This window comes from Podarcis vaucheri (assembly GCF_965113315.1).
Source record: "Podarcis vaucheri genome assembly, chromosome: 12".
Lineage (NCBI taxonomy): Eukaryota > Metazoa > Chordata > Lepidosauria > Squamata > Lacertidae > Podarcis > Podarcis vaucheri.
The window spans coordinates 37,463,828-37,484,918 of record NC_138750.1 but is presented as its reverse complement, the minus strand read 5'-3'; the positions used below and the strand labels follow the sequence as shown (position 1 = coordinate 37,484,918).

At 40.6% G+C, this 21,091-nt stretch overlaps 1 protein-coding gene across 12 annotated transcripts in view; it reads left to right on the top strand.

The window, feature by feature from the left end:
* The window catches only part of AKAP9 (A-kinase anchoring protein 9), a 105,608-nt gene that overhangs the window by 83,202 nt on the left and 1,315 nt on the right, over nucleotides 1-21,091 (top strand). For all 12 annotated transcript variants that reach the window (XM_082194096.1, XM_082194095.1, XM_082194093.1 and 9 more), the window contains 18 exons: nucleotides 1,962-3,029; nucleotides 4,379-4,525; nucleotides 4,819-5,280; nucleotides 6,150-6,207; nucleotides 6,358-6,479; nucleotides 7,019-7,210; nucleotides 8,299-8,487; nucleotides 9,221-9,365; nucleotides 10,276-10,471; nucleotides 11,274-11,424; nucleotides 12,217-12,885; nucleotides 13,570-13,775; nucleotides 15,518-15,629; nucleotides 16,091-16,267; nucleotides 17,301-17,501; nucleotides 18,414-18,646; nucleotides 19,387-19,472; nucleotides 20,480-20,603. In XM_082194096.1, coding sequence (XP_082050222.1) covers nucleotides 1,962-3,029; nucleotides 4,379-4,525; nucleotides 4,819-5,280; nucleotides 6,150-6,207; nucleotides 6,358-6,479; nucleotides 7,019-7,210; nucleotides 8,299-8,487; nucleotides 9,221-9,365; nucleotides 10,276-10,471; nucleotides 11,274-11,424; nucleotides 12,217-12,885; nucleotides 13,570-13,775; nucleotides 15,518-15,629; nucleotides 16,091-16,267; nucleotides 17,301-17,501; nucleotides 18,414-18,646; nucleotides 19,387-19,472; nucleotides 20,480-20,603 — 4,538 coding nt within the window. The remainder of the gene's footprint in view (nucleotides 1-1,961; nucleotides 3,030-4,378; nucleotides 4,526-4,818; nucleotides 5,281-6,149; nucleotides 6,208-6,357; nucleotides 6,480-7,018; nucleotides 7,211-8,298; nucleotides 8,488-9,220; nucleotides 9,366-10,275; nucleotides 10,472-11,273; nucleotides 11,425-12,216; nucleotides 12,886-13,569; nucleotides 13,776-15,517; nucleotides 15,630-16,090; nucleotides 16,268-17,300; nucleotides 17,502-18,413; nucleotides 18,647-19,386; nucleotides 19,473-20,479; nucleotides 20,604-21,091) is intronic.

The window sequence follows — 21,091 nt, the reverse complement described above, 5'->3', positions numbered from 1 at the left end:
TTTGCATTAGCAATAGAGAGAATTCACTAGCTTTATTTATATGTCTTTTCAGGAATTGCTATATCTTTTGGAAAGAGGAAGACAATTATTTGTAGTGCTTCCCATAAATCCTGTGACTTTATCTTGTATCATTAAGATGTAAAATATCTAGAGCTTCTGAGTTTTCTGGTTCCATCTAGTAGTTGTTGTTTATTGTATTTCTTTTGATTTTAAGATTTTTGTGGTGGCTAATAAATTCTTTCTGCATCCTTTGCTGAGAAAGCAAAAAGAAAACTCTATTCTTGAAGTTGTTATAAATCAATCACTTGTCATCTATTCAAAACCAATATTTCAGCTATTCTACATTGGTCTTTTGAACTCATTCTATTTATACTCCTCTTTCTGTTTCTGACTTTGAATTCCTAGCATTGAAACTCTTCCTGAGGTTTCTAAACCACACCTTCCCCATTTAGCTACTTCTATCTTCCTCTAAATTATTTGTCTGAATAATTTGAATCTTCTTACTTGGTCTTTACACCTTCCCCTCTTTCTTAATAGATTTCTTTTAGATAAAATTCTGGAACAGTCCTTGTATGGTTGGCAACTTATCTCTTGGATCATTTTGCCTTCTTCATAATAATACACAAGTGAAATAATATGCTTTATTATTTTTATTTCTTCTGCTACTTCATAGTGTCCTTCCCCGCCCCCTTACAAAATCTCTTACATCTGTTTTGTAAAGTCATGATTTCACAGCTTTTGAATAGTCCCCAATTCTTTTTTTCTCTCAGTCAAATGGCTTCTAGCCACAGTGGCTATGTTCTCTCTCACTATTAGAGGCAGTATGCATCTGAATGCATGCCAGGAATCACAAGTGGAGAGAGTGCTATGAGCTTCCCATAGGCATCTGGTTGGCCACTGAGAGAACAAGATGCTGGACTAGGTGGGCTTTTGACCTAACCCAGCATGGCTTTTCTTACGTTGTTAAATGTATCCCACTTTTAAAAAAAAGAAAAAAAGATATGAGGTGTTGATTGTATGAGTTTCTCTTTTCCCCAACCATATATAGTCGTACCTTGGTTTTTGAACAGCTTAGTTCTCAAACGTTTTCGCTCCCGAACGCCGCAAACCTGGAAGTGACTGTTCTGGTTTGTGAACTATTTTTGGAAGCCAAATGTCCTACGGGGCTTCCACGGCTTCCGATTGGCTGCAGGAGCTTCCTGCAGCCAATCAGAAGCTGTGCTTTGGTTTCCATACGTTTTGGATGTCGAACGGACTTCTGGAATGGATTCCGTTTGACTTCCAAGGTATGACGGTACTTAGATAATATAGCAACTTCATCCGTGTAGGAAGATGTGGAAATTACCCTATGATTCTGTAACTTAGGAGACCGATCAGGATCCTTACTTACTCATTTTTTTGTTGTATGTTTGGACTGTGGAAAAGAATGTTAAGTTCTAGTGACTAAGGATATAACGGTGGTTTTGTTGAAACAACCAGCACTCTGGAGAGTTCTTTTTTGCAAATGGCAAATGGGAGTTCAGTAACTAGAATGAAGCTGAGGAGCTGAGATATAGGAATAGTTCTGGCAGAGAAAATATCAGCTGAATTAGAGTTACACAAATTACTCTATAAGCTGCTTGTATATCTACAGACATAATTGATCAAAAAGCACTATGAAGCGACTTGGTCCTGCATATAGTCCCTTTGAACACAGTGAATTTTATATTTTCCAGAACTTGAAACATTTAAGTGGAAAATACTATGAAGTGTATGTTTGAACAAACCAAAATTCTTAAATAACTGTCAGAAACATTTGGTTTTTAAAACTTCCATGCGAAGGTGGATTGATTGACACTATGCAATCAATCATATATTGATAATATGAGTTGTTGTTTATGTAAGCAAGTTGTTGGAATGAATTCCAGAACTGTCTACCTCTTTTGGATAATTAAATATTTTTTATTTCTTTGACCACCTAGGTGATTGAGGGCAAAAATGAGCACATAAGGGAACTGGAGGCCCAAATAGAATATTTAAAGAGCGATCAGGAACGTGTGAAGCAAAACAGCGAACAGGAACTCGAGCAGCTAAATGACGTTATCGAAAAACTCCAGCAGGAGTTGGCAAATATTGAGCACAAAGTACCTCTGGACTTTTCTTTGACTCAGGAAGACGCAGATAACTTAAAATACCAGCTTGATGTCGTGTTGGCAGAAAAGGAAGCTTTGGTGAAACAAGTGGAAAATAAAGATGTAGAGGTCTCTGTCATGAAGAATGAACTTGAGGAAACAAAATTAAAGATGGGCAAGTTGGAGAAAGAAGTAGATGCATTTAAGAAAGAACATGAGAAAAAGGAAGGAATACACAGAAACATGCAGATGGACAGTGGTGTGGCAGAAATACGAGGATCAAGCCAACTGAAAACTGAAAGTCAGAAGAAAACTAAAATGTTAAAAAATGAAACCCCTCTTGGCTATGAGGAGGAAAATGCCAAAGATTCTTCCAGCACAAAGTTGCAGCAGCTTCAAGAGGCTTTGGAGGAAAAGGATTCAGAGCTAAAGCAACATTGCAATCAGCTCACGGCTTTAAAAGAGCAAGCCCAGGCTGAGTCAGTGGTGCTTAAACAGAAAATAACAGAGCTGGAAGAAACGCTTGAGCAGAAAGTTGCTGCAGCCCTTGTGAGTCAAGCTCAGCTGAAAGCAGTTCTGGAGCAAAGTAAACTTCTCCAAGAAATGCAGGTGGTTTCAGGAGACGCCTTAGAAGCTATAAAAACTATTTCAGCGGAGAAAGGAAACAGCACGCCTGGAGAAGATGCAGGTTCTGTATTATCTTCATTATCCAACAAACTTTTGGAAATGGAGAGCCAGCTGGCAGGTGCACAGAGCAGCCTGGAGCTAGAAAAAGCAAAGGTGGAAATTGCACAGAAGGAAGCAAAGGAGAAGGAAGAGAGACTTGCTGAACTTCACCAGCTACTAGCAGAAGTAGAAGAAAAGCACAAAAAGGAGAAAGCAAAGGGTTCTAAGCAAGAAAAAACGCTTACTGCTCAGGTTTGTGTGGCCCGAAAATGGCTGCTCATTCTTCTTTTATGGAGTAGGTGACTTTTCCCAAAATATGGGTGAGGTGATGTTGGAAAACACCATATACATGACCAAAAATGTTTCTGCAATAGTTCATCAAGTCTCCTTGCATAATGGGGAACAGATTTCTCAGTTGTAAGGAAACTTGTATCTTTTCGCATTGCTTATCATGAACTGTTGCCAGTTCTAGCAGATTATAATAATACTAGCTGCATAACTGTGCAAGGTAGAAAGAAGCACCCTCCCATCAATATACTTCAGTAAATTCTAAAAGGTCATCCAGTTAAGTATTACTGTTTCTGAGGATGGGTTCCAAAGACCATGTGTGAACCTCTACCCGCCTGCTGGAAATACTTTGGTTTCCTTTTGTGCCCCAGCCACTGTAGCCAGTAGCAATCTGCAGGTTGGAGTGGGAATGAGCTGCTTACCTGGCTTCCCAGTACCTGGGTCACTTGCTAGTTTCTGAGATGGGGAGGGAACAAGGCAGTGGAGAGGTTTGTGCATTGCAGGCCAGTGGTGGGAGTTCCAGACTGACGGTGCTGCATCACCTGCTGTATGCCAGCTTCCCCGCTGCCCGCCAGTAGCGGGCAGTGACCCCAGCATTGGGACGCAAGATATGCAACACCACCCTGCTCTGCCCACCAACTGCTACTGCTTGTGCCCTTCAAATAACCGCTGCTGAAAATGAGTAGACATTTTCTCTTGCTGATTCAATGAAAGTAGCTTCAGACAAGTTGTAGCACACTCAAAGAAGCACTTTGCTAGGCATGGACTCTTGGAATCGTAGCTTTAGGTTATTCCATTTAATGCCATACTCTTGTGCTCTAAGTGCTAAAGGTAATACTGGCCTGGTATGCATGATGTGGTAAGTCAGGCTTCCTCAACCTCGGCCCTCCAGATGTTTTTGGCCTACAACTCCCATGATCCCTAGCTAGCAGGACCAGTGGTCAGGGATGCTGGGAATTGTAGTCTCAAAAACATCTGGAGGGCCGAGGTTGAGGAAGCCTGTGGAAAGCTATGACTCACCACGACCTGCTGAATATGCGCACACCTAACTAGGCCAATATCTGTATTGTAGTACTCCGTGGCCTTTTCAAATGCTTCAGTGGACTTCTTTAATGATCCAGAGCGCTTCAGAGACACCACATCTTAGCTGCATGGTCCTGATTTCATTGGTTAGCAACCTAATGAACTACTTAAAGCTTTGTTGCGCAGCTTATGTCATGAGGAATCATGATATCAGGGTTGTAGTAGCAAATAGCAAAACATTCATGGGCTTATAGTCACAAAATTGGGGTTTTTTATACATTGCTGTGCAGGTGGCTAAAGAATTGAGTGAAAACAAAGAAGGAAATATACTGTCTGATGATCCTGAACTAGAGAGAATCAGAGCTGAGTCTGTTGCTGCTAAGGAAGAGCTTAATAGTTACAGAGAAAAGGCAGAAAAACTTAATGAGCAGTTAATGGTAAGAACTGAACATTGCCATAATTATTTCATTTTTGAGCTAATGATTGCTTGTAATATTTTCATAAAAGACTGTTTGGTTGAAGAGTGGTATTCTTATTCTTATATCAATATACACGATGTTTTTCCACATAAATGTTCCCTTGTTTGTTTTTGTGAGTTACATTGTAATGGCCACTGGCTGCCAACAATAAAAATCTGACTTTTTGACAAGGCCCTAACCACTTCAGATGTTTTAAACTCAATGCTTTGAAAAAGGCATTTGAAACACATGTAATTCTGATCCATTTCTAGGTAAAAGAAACAAGTTTACTTCGTCTCGAAGAAGATCTAAGGCAAACCAAAGATAAACTGGCTGAGGCAGAAGAGAAAATTGAAAATTATGTGAGAAAGGAAAAGTGCATTGAAAAGTCAGAGGGTGTTTGTATCAATAGAAGTGATGCATCATGTCAGACTGACAAAGCCCTGCATATCAACAGCTGCAACCAAACTTCACAGCTCCTTGTCAAAAATGAGGAAATTCAGATTGATTTACAGAATGGGTGTTCTGCAGAGGAAGTTGCAGAAATCATCAAAGAATTCAGTGAAAAAATTGATAAAATGCAGGAGCTACATGCTGCTGAAATAATGGATATGGAGACCCGGCATATCTCAGAATCGGATGCACTAAAAAGAGAGCAGTTTATTGTAGTGCAGGAATTAACGGAGGAATGTAACACTTTGAAGGATGTCATAGAAGCCCTGAGAGATAAAGAGGTGTGTATTATGAATAATGTCACAACACTTCCATTTTCAATAAGAGGGTTTGCAGGATGCCTACAAGGGTGTTGAACCAGTCATAGCCTCATGGAGTTCTATCACTATCAGATAAATTTCCATAATTTCTCATCAGTCCAGGGGAATCCAGTGATATGTGGGGAAAATGTCCAACCTTTTTCTTGCGGGCTTCCATAGATGGTGCAGATGATGATGTTCTTTTTGTGGCACTCGTGGCTATTAGAAGTGAGCACATATGGTGCTTCTGAAACTAGCACTCTTCATAGGAAACAGCTGCCTTATTTAGGGTTCCCTGGGGATTAATAGGGATAAGAGGAGAGGGAGGGTATAAGGAAAGGGGTCTGGGAGGGCTTTGAAAGGGTTTATGGTAGGACTCACCATCTGGAGGCCCTTGTTGAGGAATACTGATTAGTTCTCCATGGGTGGGATATAAATAATAAATTATTATTATTATTATTATTATTATTATTATTATTATTATTATAGAAAGGTTGTGGATAGCTTATTGGGACATGAATTGGATTCCCATAAAATGAAGTGCTAGTCAGGGATTTAATGGAATCAACATTTTAAAGTGGGCCTCAAATAATTTTTCCTCTAACTTTCAGTGGCTGGTGTAAATTGGAATGCAGAGATGTTATAAATTGTTGAAAGCAAGCTGAATTTAAGCTGGGAAAGTTGGTTGCTTTTGTGCTGACCTTGTAGATGATAATGAAATGTGGTTGTATTTTAAAAACAACAACAACTAGTAGTTGTGCTGGTTGCTTTTATTATTGTTTTCTGTTCATCAGTTTATTACAGTGAACTCAATCTTGATCTTTAGATTTATTTATTTTTTCGACTTTTAGGGGATCCCTGGCATAGCGCAACCCTCATCTTCTAACGCTAGAGATGGATGCTCCAGTGGTAAGAGAACAATGTTTTTTCTCTGCATGCAGATTCAGTTCCCACTATCTCCAAATATGGTTGAGAATGTCCCCTGTCTCTTGCTGCGTTTGGCAGTATTTCCCTTTCCAGAAGCCATGTTGATTTGTCCCAATGATTTGCCTGTTTTAGACTCTAGTTCAGACTGGAGCCAAGGAGCATATCTTGTACCAAGCCAAGGATCAGATTCTGTATCAGAAGGAATAGGAGATGAAGGTGAAGAATCAACAGATATTCTTCCAAAGGGAATAAAGGTAAATAAGGGGATTTTATACCAGTATAATCTGGAATCCTTGCAACAACTATTACAGAGATTAGAGGGGAGATGTAGAAACAGAAAAACATACATACTGTTTGAGGAGCCAACATTTCCTCTTGGTTATAGCCATTGCTCTGGGCCAGTTTGAGCATAATGAGGAGAAAATTATAATCTTTCACTTCCATTTTTAAATAAATCACAATTCCCCCTCATTTCCAAATTTGAGGTGTTGTTTTTTTTAAAAAAAACTATGGTTTGAAAGCAAGTCATAAACTCAAAGAGTAGGGCAAAATGAGGATCTTTGGGTTATTGAAAAGTGATCGCTTCCAATCTCTTCTTTACAGCCATGAAGGTAGGTAGAGAGTGTTCAAGCCCAAAGCACGTGCAAGTTTGAGCACATAGGGGGACAGTGGCTCCCCATTGTCTTTGGACTGCCCCTTTATCTTTGCATGGCTGATTTGATATGATGTGCTCAGAATGGTAAACAGCAAACAGCATGATTTTATAACAGCTTTTGTCTTCTTTTTTTAACAGGGATTGCTAAGAGCTATTCATCGGGAAGGTGAACAGATTATATCTCTCTCAGAATCTCCTTATAAGGAAAGTAACGTACATTCCCTTAAACAAGGCCCAGAATTTTGGCTAGAAGAACGTAAGGCTTTCTTGGGCACTGTTTCATCTTTGAAGGATGTAATTGCAAAAATGCAGATTCACAGGGACACTGAGGTAATTATAACCGCGAAACTGCTTAGTCTTCGTGGTTTGTACTAGATGCCTTTTTCTTTACGTAGGTTAATGTGAAATATTCGTTGTGCATTCTTTGATAGAAGAGGGCTGTGAAGGGCGAAAAATTGACTGCAAGTAAATTTAAGATCCTTGCTAAATCGTATGCAAGTGATTTTTTGAGTTTGGCCATTGCAAGCAGAGATAAGAAAGTACTGATCTAATTCTTGCCATATGTAAATCAATCCTATACAGGTCAACTTAGTAGTGAATCTCATTGTGTTCAGTGGGACTTACTCCTAGGAAGGTGTATATAGAATTACAGCCCAAGTCATGCAAGCTCCAGAGAGCTTGTACACACTCAGCAGGACCTCTTATTTTTCTGCTTTTAACAGTAACCTACCAAAATCACAAGCAGCTTTTCAAATACCTTTGATTCAAAAGTGGCTTTGAAGGCAGAAGAGCCAAGACCAAAATAACAAAAAATAAAGACTAGCAATCAAAATACAAAATACAAAATACAAAAGCAATCAAACTGAGAATGTGGTCATATTCCTTGTTACAGTTTTGGTTGGATTTAATTATTATTTTAATTAAGCAAAGGGCAAAAGGGTCAAGAATGACAATGTTTAATGCAGAATCCAGCACAATAGTACTCTTAAAATGAATGGGAGGTTGCAATACAGCTCACCTTCCCTGGCCCTCTAAGCAAAACTAAACCCAACAACAACAACTATATTGAGAGTTTACTCAGCTTCTCAGTTGTTTACAAAAACTGGACCTAGCACTCACACATATTATTGGAGGCGTCAGGCCCCAGTTGTCACACTTAACACACTGAAGTGCAGTTGTCTCCAGATTCCAAATGTTCTGGCACAACATTTACCACAAGCTTTACTCCAGTCTCCACCACAGCTAGCCCAGAATCTGTTCCAGCAATTTGGGCCATCTCAAAACATATATGCAGCTTCTTTGAGTATTACTGATGACCACAATAGTATGCATAAGTTAAAAGCCAGATCAATGAAAGTTAACAACAAAAAAGTTTGACGTGATGATATGACTACTTAATTGCATTCATGCCTTTGTAGTTTTATGCAGGATCTGAATCTTCTGAAGGTGTCTCAGATTGGCGAGCTGAACTTCTGTATGCCGTTCAACAAGTGTTTCAAAAAGAAAAGGATGTTCTTCTAGCAGCGTTTCAAATGGAATTGGCTGAAATGGGCATTAGAGATGTAATGGAGATTGTGGATCAGTTGGAAAAGAGACTTCAAGAACAGGTAAGACGTACTCATGTATGGCAAAAATTGTGATTCTCTCTTGACAAACTTTTAAATTACTACAGAAGCTCTTCACATTGCGGTTTTAAATCCTAGCAATTGTCTTGCCTGTTGCTCCACAGTCTTGCCTGTCAATCCAATGTCCAAAAGCATATCGGGGGAACAGTTTATATACTGCTTCATCTAAAAATGCCTTCCATGTTGCTAAGGTTGTTCCCAGAGAGTCAACTTTGAACTTTCTCCAAAATTGTAGTTTATAAACTTTTTCCATCTTTGACTGCACACCTATACCTTTGTACCCCCTAAGCTCCATTGAAACTTATTTCTGAGTAGATATATATAGAATTGCACTGCAACAGGAATATTTCCTTCATTTAAAAATGTAAATTGAAAAGCATTCTATAAAGATGTAGTGTCATGCTATTGTGATACCACAATGCTTTTATTTTATAGAAATACAGTTTAAGAAAAGTAGAAGACTTGTTACTGAAGATCACCACACAGAAATGATAAAACTATAAACATTAATAGTTATTACTGATCCCTTGATGAAATCCTGCATGTTTTGCATTATGTGCTCTTCAGCGGCAAACACAATGTTCCGTATAAAATGCTTGAGATGACAATAACTTGCTAAATTGTGATTTCTGAAGACACATTTTAGTTAATAATCTGGGTTATTGCTCACTCATTTGGTGTTCTTGTTCGTTCTTTTGTTTCTAATTGATAACAGCACATATTTCAGAGAACTGCTGTGGACTGCATTCAGAATGCAGATAGAAGAAGTCTGTTAATGGAAATCAATTTATTGCGTGCTCAGCTGAACAACAGAAGAACTGATCTAAGGGGAGAACTAGAAGTGGAGCCAAAATGTCATGGTAATTTATAAGACTCTGTGTTGCTGTGTATGCTTATATATTCATAAAGGTAAAGGGACCCCTGACCGTTAGGTCCAGTCGCGGACAACTCTGAGGTTGCGGCGCTCATCTCACTTTAGTGGTCAAGGGAGCTGGCGTACAGCTACCGGGTCATGTGGCCAGCATGTCTAAGCCGCTTCTGGTGAACCAGAGCAGCGCACGGAAACACTGTTTACCTTGCCGCAGGAGAAACTTGTCTAATGTGGGACAAATTTGAGGCATGCACACAGTTGCTACCGCTTTGAACTGCACCAGCAAGATAGTAGTTGGAGCGCTGTATTTCAAGTGCCATTGGGTCTACCTCATTAGGCACCTTCTCCCTCATTCTACGTCTCAACCTCTGCAACACTCGATAATCTGGATGACAGACTCTGAAGCACGCATGCCTTGGAGGTGGGTGAGGTGGTGCTTTTCCCCAAAGCCTTTCCCATCTTTGAAGGCTGCTTGCCTAGATGAAGAGGCACAAGGAAAAGCAGAGAATAGACAACAGACTGAGGAGAGGGTGGCTTACTTAATAGGGCAAAATAAAGCTGATATTGGTTTGTGACTAAGAGCAATTCTGAGGCAAGCACAGAGACAGTCACACTAACTAAAGAAATCTAACATACTGGTAGGTAAACAGTCACAATACAGTACTGTTTGCCAAAAAGCTTGAGGAAGGAGAAGACTGAAGATGAGAGAGGTATGTCAAGGGTCTGTTCTGAGTGAAGGCATATGTATGTGTACCTGTTTCTTTGCTACCATTTGCTGAAACGTGTTTTATAAGTGGTATATTGGACTTGCAACAGCCATTTGCTCAGGGCGTTTTTTCCGATCATAAAGGATTAGTGTGTACAGTCAGTTACTTATTGTTTGACTGCATATTCTCTAGAATTGTTGGGGTACAATATGGAAGTGCAAATGGAGCTTAGTAATATAAAGGACAAAGCAGCTGAGGTTCAGGAGCAGCTGAATTCTGAGAGGGTGATGGTTGCAGAACTGAAGAATGAACTTGGACAGACTAAACTGGAACTGGAAACTACACTGAAAGCCCAGCATAAGCACTTAAGAGATCTGGAAGCCATCAGGTGAGATTCTCATTGGCTGGGTCCTATAATAAATCTGAAGTTTAATGTCAATATAAATTATATATCCATAAGTTGTTATACAAAGTCAGTTTGACTTCTCTGGTTTTTAATTATAGAAAAAACCAATGACCTCTAACTGTAATAGCTATAATAGCTAATGTAGTATCAGGTTGGTTATTGAATCTGTTTAATTACTTAAATCAGGGCTTATCCACACTGAGCTTTTTCTACTCTTTCCAGGCACAGCCTGTGCTTTAAAGCTCCATGTTTTAGCATCCTTTTTTTCTTTTCTTTTCTTTTTTTCGCTCCAGAGCTTTGCCTGCGAAAACCTACTCTTTAAAGGTCAATCAGAGAAAATAGCAATCCACAGATACCCGAATTAACGCTTGCTCTGATTGACCACTAAAGAGCGGGTTTACATGGAGAAACATCTGTGGCAAAAAAATCCAAAAAACCCTGGAAAGAGGGGCAAAAGGTAAGGGTGGATAATCCCTTAGATTGACTTGCCTCGTTTTGCTGACGCTTAAGAAAAAATATTCTACAAGGAACAACATGTTAACTCCATAAACACCAAGGGTTGGGATGATGTCGAATTAGTGGACAAGGAAGGATTCAGTACTTCCTAAACAAATGTCCACCCCCCATTACTATTAGGAGGCAAAGATGAAATTGACAACCTAATGTTTCCCTTTTAACATGTAGTTTCACACTCAGTGTCCACACACGTGTGAATAATTTATCCTGTTCTAGTTACTTTCTTGAAAAAGGTTTATAAAGGCAACCTTGTCTTGACTTTTGTCAGAAACGAACTTAAGGGGAAAGCAGCTGAATTAGATTTGCTCAAGGACACCATGGCAAGTGAACAGAAGAAATCAAGAGAGCTTCAATGGGCGTTGGAGAAAGAAAGGGCCAAAATAGAACGCAGTGAAGAAAGAGGAAAAGAAGAGCTTGAGGTAACAGTTCTTGACCCTTAAAACATTCTGAGCGTGTGGAATGTAGTCATACAGAGCTATAGATTTTATCTAACTAAATAATGATGCAACAAGCAAGGTGTGGAAGTAGAAGCGGTGCACTGACTGACAGTGTGTGGCCTTGTGGGTTTCAGTACCTGAAGCCATATGTTCATCCTTTTAGGGACATGAGAAGCAGTCTTACGCAAAGTCGGACTTTTTATTTGTCCATCTAATTCAGTATTGTCCACTCTAACTAGCAGTAGCTCTTTAGAGTGTCAGGCAGAGGTCTTTTACATTGCTATATCTGAGCCATTTAACTGGTGATGCCTGGAAGTAAGCCTGTGACCTTGTGCATACAAGGAATGTGTTCCAGCATGCTAGTCTCTCCCATGATGGACCGTATACTTCTAATAAGTATGTGAACTATTCCTCCTCCTCTTCCTTTGTACCAAGTTTAAATCTACTCGGCTGCCAAATGATGCCTGAGGTTTTTTGATATGCCAGTAGGTGGGAGTCTGAATCCCTTCAAGTTGTCAGAAATAAATTTACATTTCAACACATTCTCAGTAGGCACCAAGACTTTTAAGCTGAGATATTTGCAGGTCTGCATAATCCTTTTTATTGGAGTGGGGGGGGGGGATATTTAATGAAGAGACTCCAGCATTAGGTTAAGCCCTGAATTAGAATCACATCTAGTAAGATCTTCTTCAGCCCCAGTAGTGTCAACATTCAAGTTGTATTTTCAGATTCATTCAGACAGTTGTGTATGATTTTCTTTTTTCCTTTTGGAAGGATTTGAAATATTCCCTTGAAAATGAGAAACAAAAAGTTGCGGAACTGAGTAATCTTTTGGAGCTGGAGAGAGAGCTGTCAACTGATTTGCAAAAGAAGATCCAGTCCCAAGAAACGTTGAATGCAGCCCAGTTGTCCCAGGAGCGCAGCTGTAACTCTGAGCTTCAGGTACTTCTGGAATCTGAGAGATTCAGGGTTCTTGAGATAAACAGTGCCCTAGAAAGGGAGAAAGAGTTGTGTGCCCAGCTTCAGGCAGCTGACCAGAAAAGTCAGGATGGAACTCTTACACCAGCTGAAGAATTACTCCAGGATCTACAAAAACAACTGGACGAAAAGCATGACTGTATAGTTGCCCTGGTTAGCGAAACTGAGAAATATAAATTGGAAGTTGTGCAATTGAAACAACAGATGGAAAAGGAGAGGCAGGTGCAAAGAAAAGCTCTACAGACTGAGCAAGATGCTAACATCCTGGCACAGAAAAAAGTACACGAATTGGAATCCAAGGTAGAAGATCTTCAGTGGCAGCTTGGGGAGAAGAGACAACAGGTTCATCAGCTGCAATGTGAGGAAAAGAAATTGCAAGAAACAATCCAAGAATTGCAGCAAAGAGAACAGAGAGAAGAGCCGGGAGTAAAAGGGGAAAAAGCAGTATGTCAGAATCTAAATGAGGTATGGTAGATTTTAGAACATAAAGTTCAAAATTGCAAGTGATTTTAATTGCCCGATAAAATTGGTAATCTCTAGATCATTGAGTCTTAACTGCATGAATCAAAATTGCTTTTCATTAGGGGGAATGAAGGACAATGAAAGCAAAATTTTAGGTATTTCATTAAGATCTCCTAGCATTTGTCAAAAATTGCTATTGCGAATGCTAATAAATTTCATTAAGATAATTCATGCTCTGCCCTTCCACTGTGCTCAGGGCAGCTTACAAGAAGTTTAAATCTACTAAAAAGGGGGAAAGAAAAGACCAATAAAAACCAGCAACAGTTACAGATAACAATAGCTCAAAAATAAGTAGGATCGTTTTTAAAAACAGCACCTAAAAGTTTGTGAGGTGCTTAACTTCATCTAAGCCAGTTATACAGTGGCTTGTACATGTCCTTGTACATGTTGTATACCTATTTGAAAATTATTTTCTAAATAGCCTTGCATCATGAAGAATGCAGCTTGAAGCTACAAATAGTTGGGTTGGTTTTTTTTAATGCAGCCTTTATTTAAATGAAATCACCATTTGTATATTTTAATGTTACATGTCTAAGATAGTCCTATCAGTCCTTTCATTTAATTCAGTAATAGGATTTTGTACTAAATAAGGAAATTCAATCTTTCCCCCCACACTTGCATGTACAGACTACTAGGGATACATCTAATGAGCGAACCAGAAAGTGGGTTTTCCAGCAGAAAATTGGAGGAGTTGAAACAAAAGAATTGTCCTATTCTGCCCTAGTTGGCATAGGAGATGCTACCAAGGAATCTCAAGATCTGCAGATGATTGGACAGAAGCTTATAAGTGTGTCTTCCACATTGAAACATCTGGCTAACAAAGCTGCCCAAAGGTTAGAGTGATTTCTTACTACTGACAATAACTGGATGTTCTGAAACCAATGACTCAGCTTACCCTTTTATTGTTAAGGTGGTCGGCTCTTTTATATTAGCAGCGTGCCACACTTTGGGGGTTGTGGAATTTAATTGACTGTGTTCACTTTGCGACAAAGATCCTCCCCTTGCTTCAGAAGGAGATAACGTGCTTTTCTGATTGACATCAGAAAAGTGCTATCCTTTTGGGGTTAGGTCATTCTGAATGTAAACTTTGGCTACCTACCAATGCCAAAATGTATGAATCGCCTGCTTAAATACGAGGAGGTAAAATATTTTGTTGACTGAGGTGGAGCAGCCCATCCCAAGATGCACAGAGTCGTACATTTTATTCACAGGAGTCCCACTGAAATAAATAAACATGACTAAGTTGGGTCCATTAGTTTCAATAGATCTCCTTTGAGTACAACTTAGCTAAATACAGTCATGCTTTGGTTCACAAATGCCTTGCGAGTCAAACGTTTTGGCTCCCGAACGCCACAAACCTGAAAGTGAGTGTTCTGGTTTGCGAACATTCTTTGGAACCCTGATGTCCGAGTGGCTCCCGCAACTTCCGGTTGAGTGCAGGAAGCTCTTGCAGCCAATCAGAAGCCGCACTTTGGTTTTTGAACGTTTTTGGAAGTCAAACGGACTTGTGCCACTAAATTCCAGGTGTAATAACTTTAAAAGTAACAGTTTTCTTCCCTTTCGTGATGTCCCAAATAAACTGCCTGAGTTGAAGCGGTTTGTGCAGAAGCAGACCATTATGGGTCCTTGTAGCCCAGGGAGGTTTACCATGGCAGGCAGTGACTCTCTGGACCTCATTCAGAAATCATATCCTGTGTTGCTGTCCCATATGCTTTAACTAGAGATGATGGGGATCAAAACCAGGAATGGGACACAGGTGACGCTGTGGTCTAAACCACTGAGCCTCTTGGGCTTGCTGATTGGAAGGTTGGCAGTTCGTATCCCTACAGTGGAGCGAGCTCCTGTTGCTCTGTCCCAGCTCCTGCCAACCTCGCAGTTCGAAAGCATGCTAGTACAAGTAGATAGGAACTGTTGTGGTAGGAAGGTAAACAGTGTTTCCGTGCGCTCTAGTTTCTGTCACGATGTTCCGTTGTGCCAGAAACGGTTTAGTCATGCTGGCCACATGACCCAGAAAGCTGTCTGCTCCCTTGGCCTGAAAGCAAGATGAGTGCCACAACCTCATTGTCACCATTGACTGGACTTAACCTTCCAGGGGTCCTTTATCCTTTTTTTATATATGGTATAAGTCAGGCATGTCCAAAGTCCGTTTCGGGGGCCTAATCCAGCCCACCGGTTGGTTTAATTTGGTCCCTGTGGCAATCTCCTGGGGTAAAACCTAAGAAAAGCTCAACAACTTTGGTTGGCCCTCACACTTGTTCACTTCATCAAATCTGGCCCTCTTTGAAAAAAGTTTGGACACCCCTGGTATAAGTTAAATAACAGCTTTCCAGGAGAAAATGACATAAATTCTTGAATAAAAGTTTAAATCTTCAGGACAGTGATGTAGACCATGAATATGCCATAGCGCTTAGCCACAGTTTAGATTTGCAATTACTTTGTATTACTTTTATGTTAAAGAATTCTGAAAGCTAGACTACAGAAATGAAAACTAGGTACCAGTTCTTGCATTATACTACATTTATACCTATATACCTATACCTCTACCTAAATTAACAGTTGTTTTTATTTATTCCAGATTACCTTTTGAAAAAGCAGATGATGAAGGCTTTGTTGGAATACAAAATAACATTGAAGAAGTTATCTTGCAGTTACAAATGCTGTCTGGCTTGCCCAATCTGGAAGCAGAGGTGAGAGAAATTAGCACTTATTCAAGACGTTTCTGATACAAAATGTCATAAGTATGTATGCCTGATAAATTAACGTGTGTATTCAAAACATGCTACATTTTCTGTGAATTCTGTACACATCGTTCTGTGGACATAGGTCCTGTTGAATTCTGATGGAACTCAGTTTACCCTAGTATGGGACTCTATCCATTTAAAATTACTATTAATTTACTTAAAATATTTCTTCCTGCCTTTCTGGCTAAATACGGGGAGCTCAAGGTGGCTCCCAAGAGATCAAAATTTAGCAAAATAATAAAATAGGTATATTTATCTGTTTTATTTTGTTACATTGTTTCATGAAAGTTTTTCCAAAGTTGATTTAAAGAACAATTGTGGGTACTCTTCCTGATCTTGTAGCATTTTAAAAAAAATTCTTGGGAGCCAAACTGATCTACTTGAAAACTACTTGTTTTTCTATCTAGATAAGTTCAGACTTGCCATCCTCTGCTTCATTGACTGAAAGATTACTAAAACAGAATGCTGAATTAACTGGGTTTGTCAGCAGACTGAGCGAGGAGAAGAACAATTTGAGAAATGCAGTCATGAAACTGGAGGAGGAGCTTAGACGATACCAGCAGAGAGGGCCGTGTGGAGACTCGGTATGTTTCTACCTAATTTGAATATAAATAGTCCTTCAGTTCACCTTAAGTACTCGTCCAGATGGACTGAGTCATACATCTCTTAAGCTGAGTGCATTTCTGTTAACTTGCACATTTTTAAACACATGTTTTCCCAAATTTGGGTCTCCAGCTGTTTTTGGACTACAGTTCCCATCATCCCTGACCTGCTAGCTAGGGATGATGGGAGTTGTAGTCCAACAACAGATGGAGACCCAAGTATGGGAAACCCTGCCGTACTGGAATCAAGACCCATCTCATCACAGGGATGCCTGTTAGCTCTTCCTCTAGGTCACTCCCTTCCGTTGCTACCTGACCTCTGGGCATAGCACCCAGCTTTGTTCCCTCAATGGCTGGGACTGAATAACTTCACCATCCCTGCCCTTACCTTCTCCCACTTCTCCTGTGTCTCCTATATTCTGCTGTCTGGCAGCTGGCCATACTCCTATCTTTCTCAGACTGTATCATTAAGAGTCCCCTATAGGATTTGAAGCCCTTCTGCCTTGTCTCGGGCAACAAGGTCCATGGAAATGAACCGGATCAACATTTACAATGGCTGCTTTCTCTCCCCCACCCACCTCTTGCTTGGCTGTGTTTCAATGGGCACCAACTGACAGCAACCAGCTGAGGAGCTCTCTTGCATTCTCTCTGCACTCATTAGCTGGCTGGTAAACAATGTTTAGGATCCTAGCAGGTTTAGGAAGCTTGCCCTATACTGAGTCAGACAGTTGGTCTGTATAGCTGATGAATTTTGTCTATACCTACTGGCAATACCTTCAGGATTTCAGGCAGGGTTCTTTCCCTGCCCTACCTGGAGATGCTGGGGGATTGAGCTTCAGACTTTTTTTGCACACAAAGCAAGATGCTGTACCACCGAGCTACTGTCTTTTGCTGGAGGGGAGATTTAAACTTTTACTCCCCTCCTAGACCTGAGGAAGATGCCTCCCCTGAAATTGGTGTTTGCCTTGTTGGTACCGGTGGACTTAATTCTGCATTTCTTCTGAAATTTCACAAGGCTTTCAGACTGTCGCTGAACAATGGAGGAAGTGTTGATACTCTCCTTGCTTCTGAAAGAGAGCTCTGGAACAAAGAGAAATGGATTCTGCAACAGTCCCTGAAGCAGGCCGAAGCAGAGCTGGCCAAACTGAGGGCAGAATTAAGGAATGAGGCTTTTCTGAGAGAACTGGGGTCAGATTCAGAAAATGCTGCTTTAAAGGTAAGAGGCCTTTCATCACCTGCTGTTTGGACATTTTGTTCTATTGTTAAGAATATTACTTGATTTTTTCTTCCTGCATTAATCTGAGGCAAAATGCTTATTATTGCATTTATATCCCACCTTTTCTCCACGAAGCTCAAGGTGGCCTTCATCATTCTCTCACTCACCATTTTATCCTTGTAACAACTCTGTGTGGTAGCTTAGGCTGACAGACTGTGACTGGCCCAAACTCGATTCAAGGCTGAGTGGAGATTTGAGCCCTGGCCTGTCACATCCTAGTCTGCAAGAGCGGTAGTCTCGTAATCTGGTGAACCGGGTTCGCGTCTCCGCTCCTCCACATGCAGCTGCTGGGTGACCTTGGGTCAGTCACACTTCTCTGAAGTCTCTCAGCCCCACTCACCTCACAGAGTGTTTGTTGTGGGGGAGGAAGGGAAAGGAGAATGTTAGCTGCTTTGAGACTCCTTAGGGTAGTGATAAAGCGGGATATCACATCCAAATTCTTTTTCCTTTCCTTTCCTTTCCTTTCTTTTGTTTTTCTTCTGATTTTTCCTTTGGATAAATGAAAGGAAAAGGCCATTCTGCACTTGGTTGAAGTTCAGAGGAACAAGATCCTGCATTCAAGTGGAGCCTTTTCGCTTTGCCAGTTAAGGTTGAAGTTGCAGCTCCTCAAACTGCAATACGAACTTCAGGAGCCGCATGGGTAGTGGACAGGGCTGGGGAAGCTGTGGCCCTCCAGAGATTGCTGCACCGCAACTCCTATCATCTCCATCCATTGGCCATACTGGCTGGGGCTGGTGAGAGTTGTAGTCCAACAAAATTCCCCATTCCTGGCCTAGAATAGGTGGAAAGAATGACCTCCATTCGGACATCAGACATGACAAAGAGTGTTATTTTATTTCCTTTCCTTTCTAGAGAATTTATGGCAGATATCTGAGAGCAGAGAGCTTTCGGAAGGCGCTCATATACCAGAAGAAATATTTGCTGCTTTTATTGGGCGGGTTTCAGGAGTGTGAAGATGCCACCTTATCCCTCCTTGCCAGAATGGGTGGGCAGCCTTCCTACACAGACCTAGAGGGGATCACCCGTCGTTCAAAGAGTTTCACTCGGTTCCGCTCAGCAGTTAGAGTATTAATCGCAATTTCAAGGTATGATACAGGACATTTGTTTTGTATAAGTGAACTAAATACATGACCTGCATGTGTAAATAAATTAAATGATGAAAGTAGGCGTCCACGCCATTTAAATCTGAGCCCCTGTGTCACTGCAAAGTTACGCTTCATGGACAGAAAACAAATCAAGAGATTCTATGGCATGTGTTCTACTTGCAGTACCTAAGAAAACATGATTCATTTTTCTCTCCTGAATGTCACTAATTGTACAACTTATTATTTAGTTTATCTATGTTTATATTCACAAAAAACAAGCCTACATTATTTTAAAAATGTATTACAAAAGCAGTGTTGGGGTGCAGTGCTGTGGTCCCTGGAAGTTCATCCCGAGGGACCTATGATCTTTCTCTGAAAGCAGAGAAGGAACTCCATTCCTGGAGGCCTCTTCATTGTGGCTGCAGGAACCTTTGTGGCTGTCTCTTCTCCAAAGCTGATCAGGGAGACAGGCCAAGAGGCGGCTTTGAATCCTCAGCTCTCCTGATAAGTGAAAGCACAACCCCCCCTCCCTTTGACCCTGGGTGGCATGAGATTGACAGCGCTCCAGATTTGGCACTTCTTTCCCACTGCCATTGGTTTGCTCTGCCCAGAAAGTTGCATTAGCTGATTTAGACATTGGCTATGTAAGACTGTTTCATGTATCTATGGAGAATTCTAATCCTGTTGTTTGCATCAGAAATGTTTAGACAAGTCTTTCTTTGTTCATTTTCAAATTGCAGAATGAAGTTTCTAGTTCGTCGATGGCACCGAGTAACTGGTTATAGTTTAACAGGCATCAACAGAGATGGTTTTAGCCAGAACACAGGTAAATAATTTTTGACAGATTCCCTTTTAAGGTCTGGTAGTCCTAGACACAAGTGTCTCCTTTTTTAAGTTTAGCGATGAGATAAACTTTTCCAATGATTTGGTTTTTGAGGGACATTTTCCCCCATCCAGAGAAGAGTGTGTGTATGTCTGTTATGCATATATAAGGATAGCTTTCTTGAAATCATTTGTTGGTGGTTCTCAGGTGATCTTAAAGTGATCACGCCAGTGTTACCATGGCCATCTTTTGGAGAGAGAGGAAATAAAAAGATGCAAAGTAGCACGTTTTTGAAATTCTGTGCTGAGAATACAAACCCGAGCCAAGTCACACATTCACACAGTGGATGGGGAAGCTGATGAGGTATCAGAGCCCTCAATACTATCTCCACAAAGTGCCGCATACTTTGATTCCATTGTAGTCAGAGCTTAGTGCTTAAGCAAACTTAAACAAGTGCCTATAGTATTTGCTTTCGTCTACTATTCTGTGACCATCAGAGGTTTGTCTTCTGCACTACTAGATATTTAACTGGCCTATGCTTTTCTTCTAACTTGCAAAACCAGACATTGTGGCTTTAAATAGGCAATAAAATGCAATCATGTAGCATGAAAAGAAGAATTATTGGAGATTATCCTGACACTCAAATTTCTGTATTTTGTGAAAAGAGTCCAGTGTTGATTTAAGAAGAGAGTTTTGAACACTATATTTGAATGCTCAGAACCAGCAAGCAAAGCCCAGAAATTATACTTTGACCTCTTTGGAAAAGCTCAGCTTCTGGGTTGTAAATTAAACAAAACTTTGCGGGTTTAAGGTGATACTTCTAAGCCCTCATGGCTGCAGCATAGGCTTGAATGGTGACAGCATGATTTGTAAACAAGGCCACCCGTTTCAGTGTTTTTCACCCATAAGCTACAAGAAACAAGTTCATTAAATGCTGCTGGTGTGCAGAAATGGGAGTCTTTAATTTGCTGCTTCTCTTTAGCAGAAAGTTAATTTGTTTGTTTACATAGGTAATGACCTGCGACCTGATTCCTTCCCTGGTGGTCTGGAGCTCTTTGGAGAACATAGGCATTCATCTTACAGATCTAGATCAGAGCTGGAATCACTTAGATCTCCTCTAAGCTATCAGCATAGGTAAGTATCAGTGTTTGTTCTTTACTTGCATGTCTGTGATGGGCTGCTGAAGCAAATTAGCATGTAGTTTCTATTTTCAGAGGTACTGGGGACAAAACAAGCTAAGAGAGGCTGTCATCTTTATGCCATGTTTTGTGAACTTTGCTGGAAACGGAGTGCTGGACCCTGACTTGACCAAGGAAGCCATTCCTTAGGCATGAATACTGGCTTACAAGGAGAAAAAATGCCGAAAATGCATGTCCCCTTCTCAAACACTAGAACTGGGTGGGGGGTTTCAACCAACAAAATGTATTGGTAGTAGAATCGGGGCAATTGAACATATGCTCCCTTGCACCACATAATCAATGAATGGATTTACCTACCACATACTACTGTGGCAAGGGCCAGTGACTTCCATAGCTTTTAAAAGGGAACAGACAAATTCATAAATGGAATCTACACACCCCATAAAAGGCTGTGCACATTTTCAGTACCAGATGCTGGGTGTG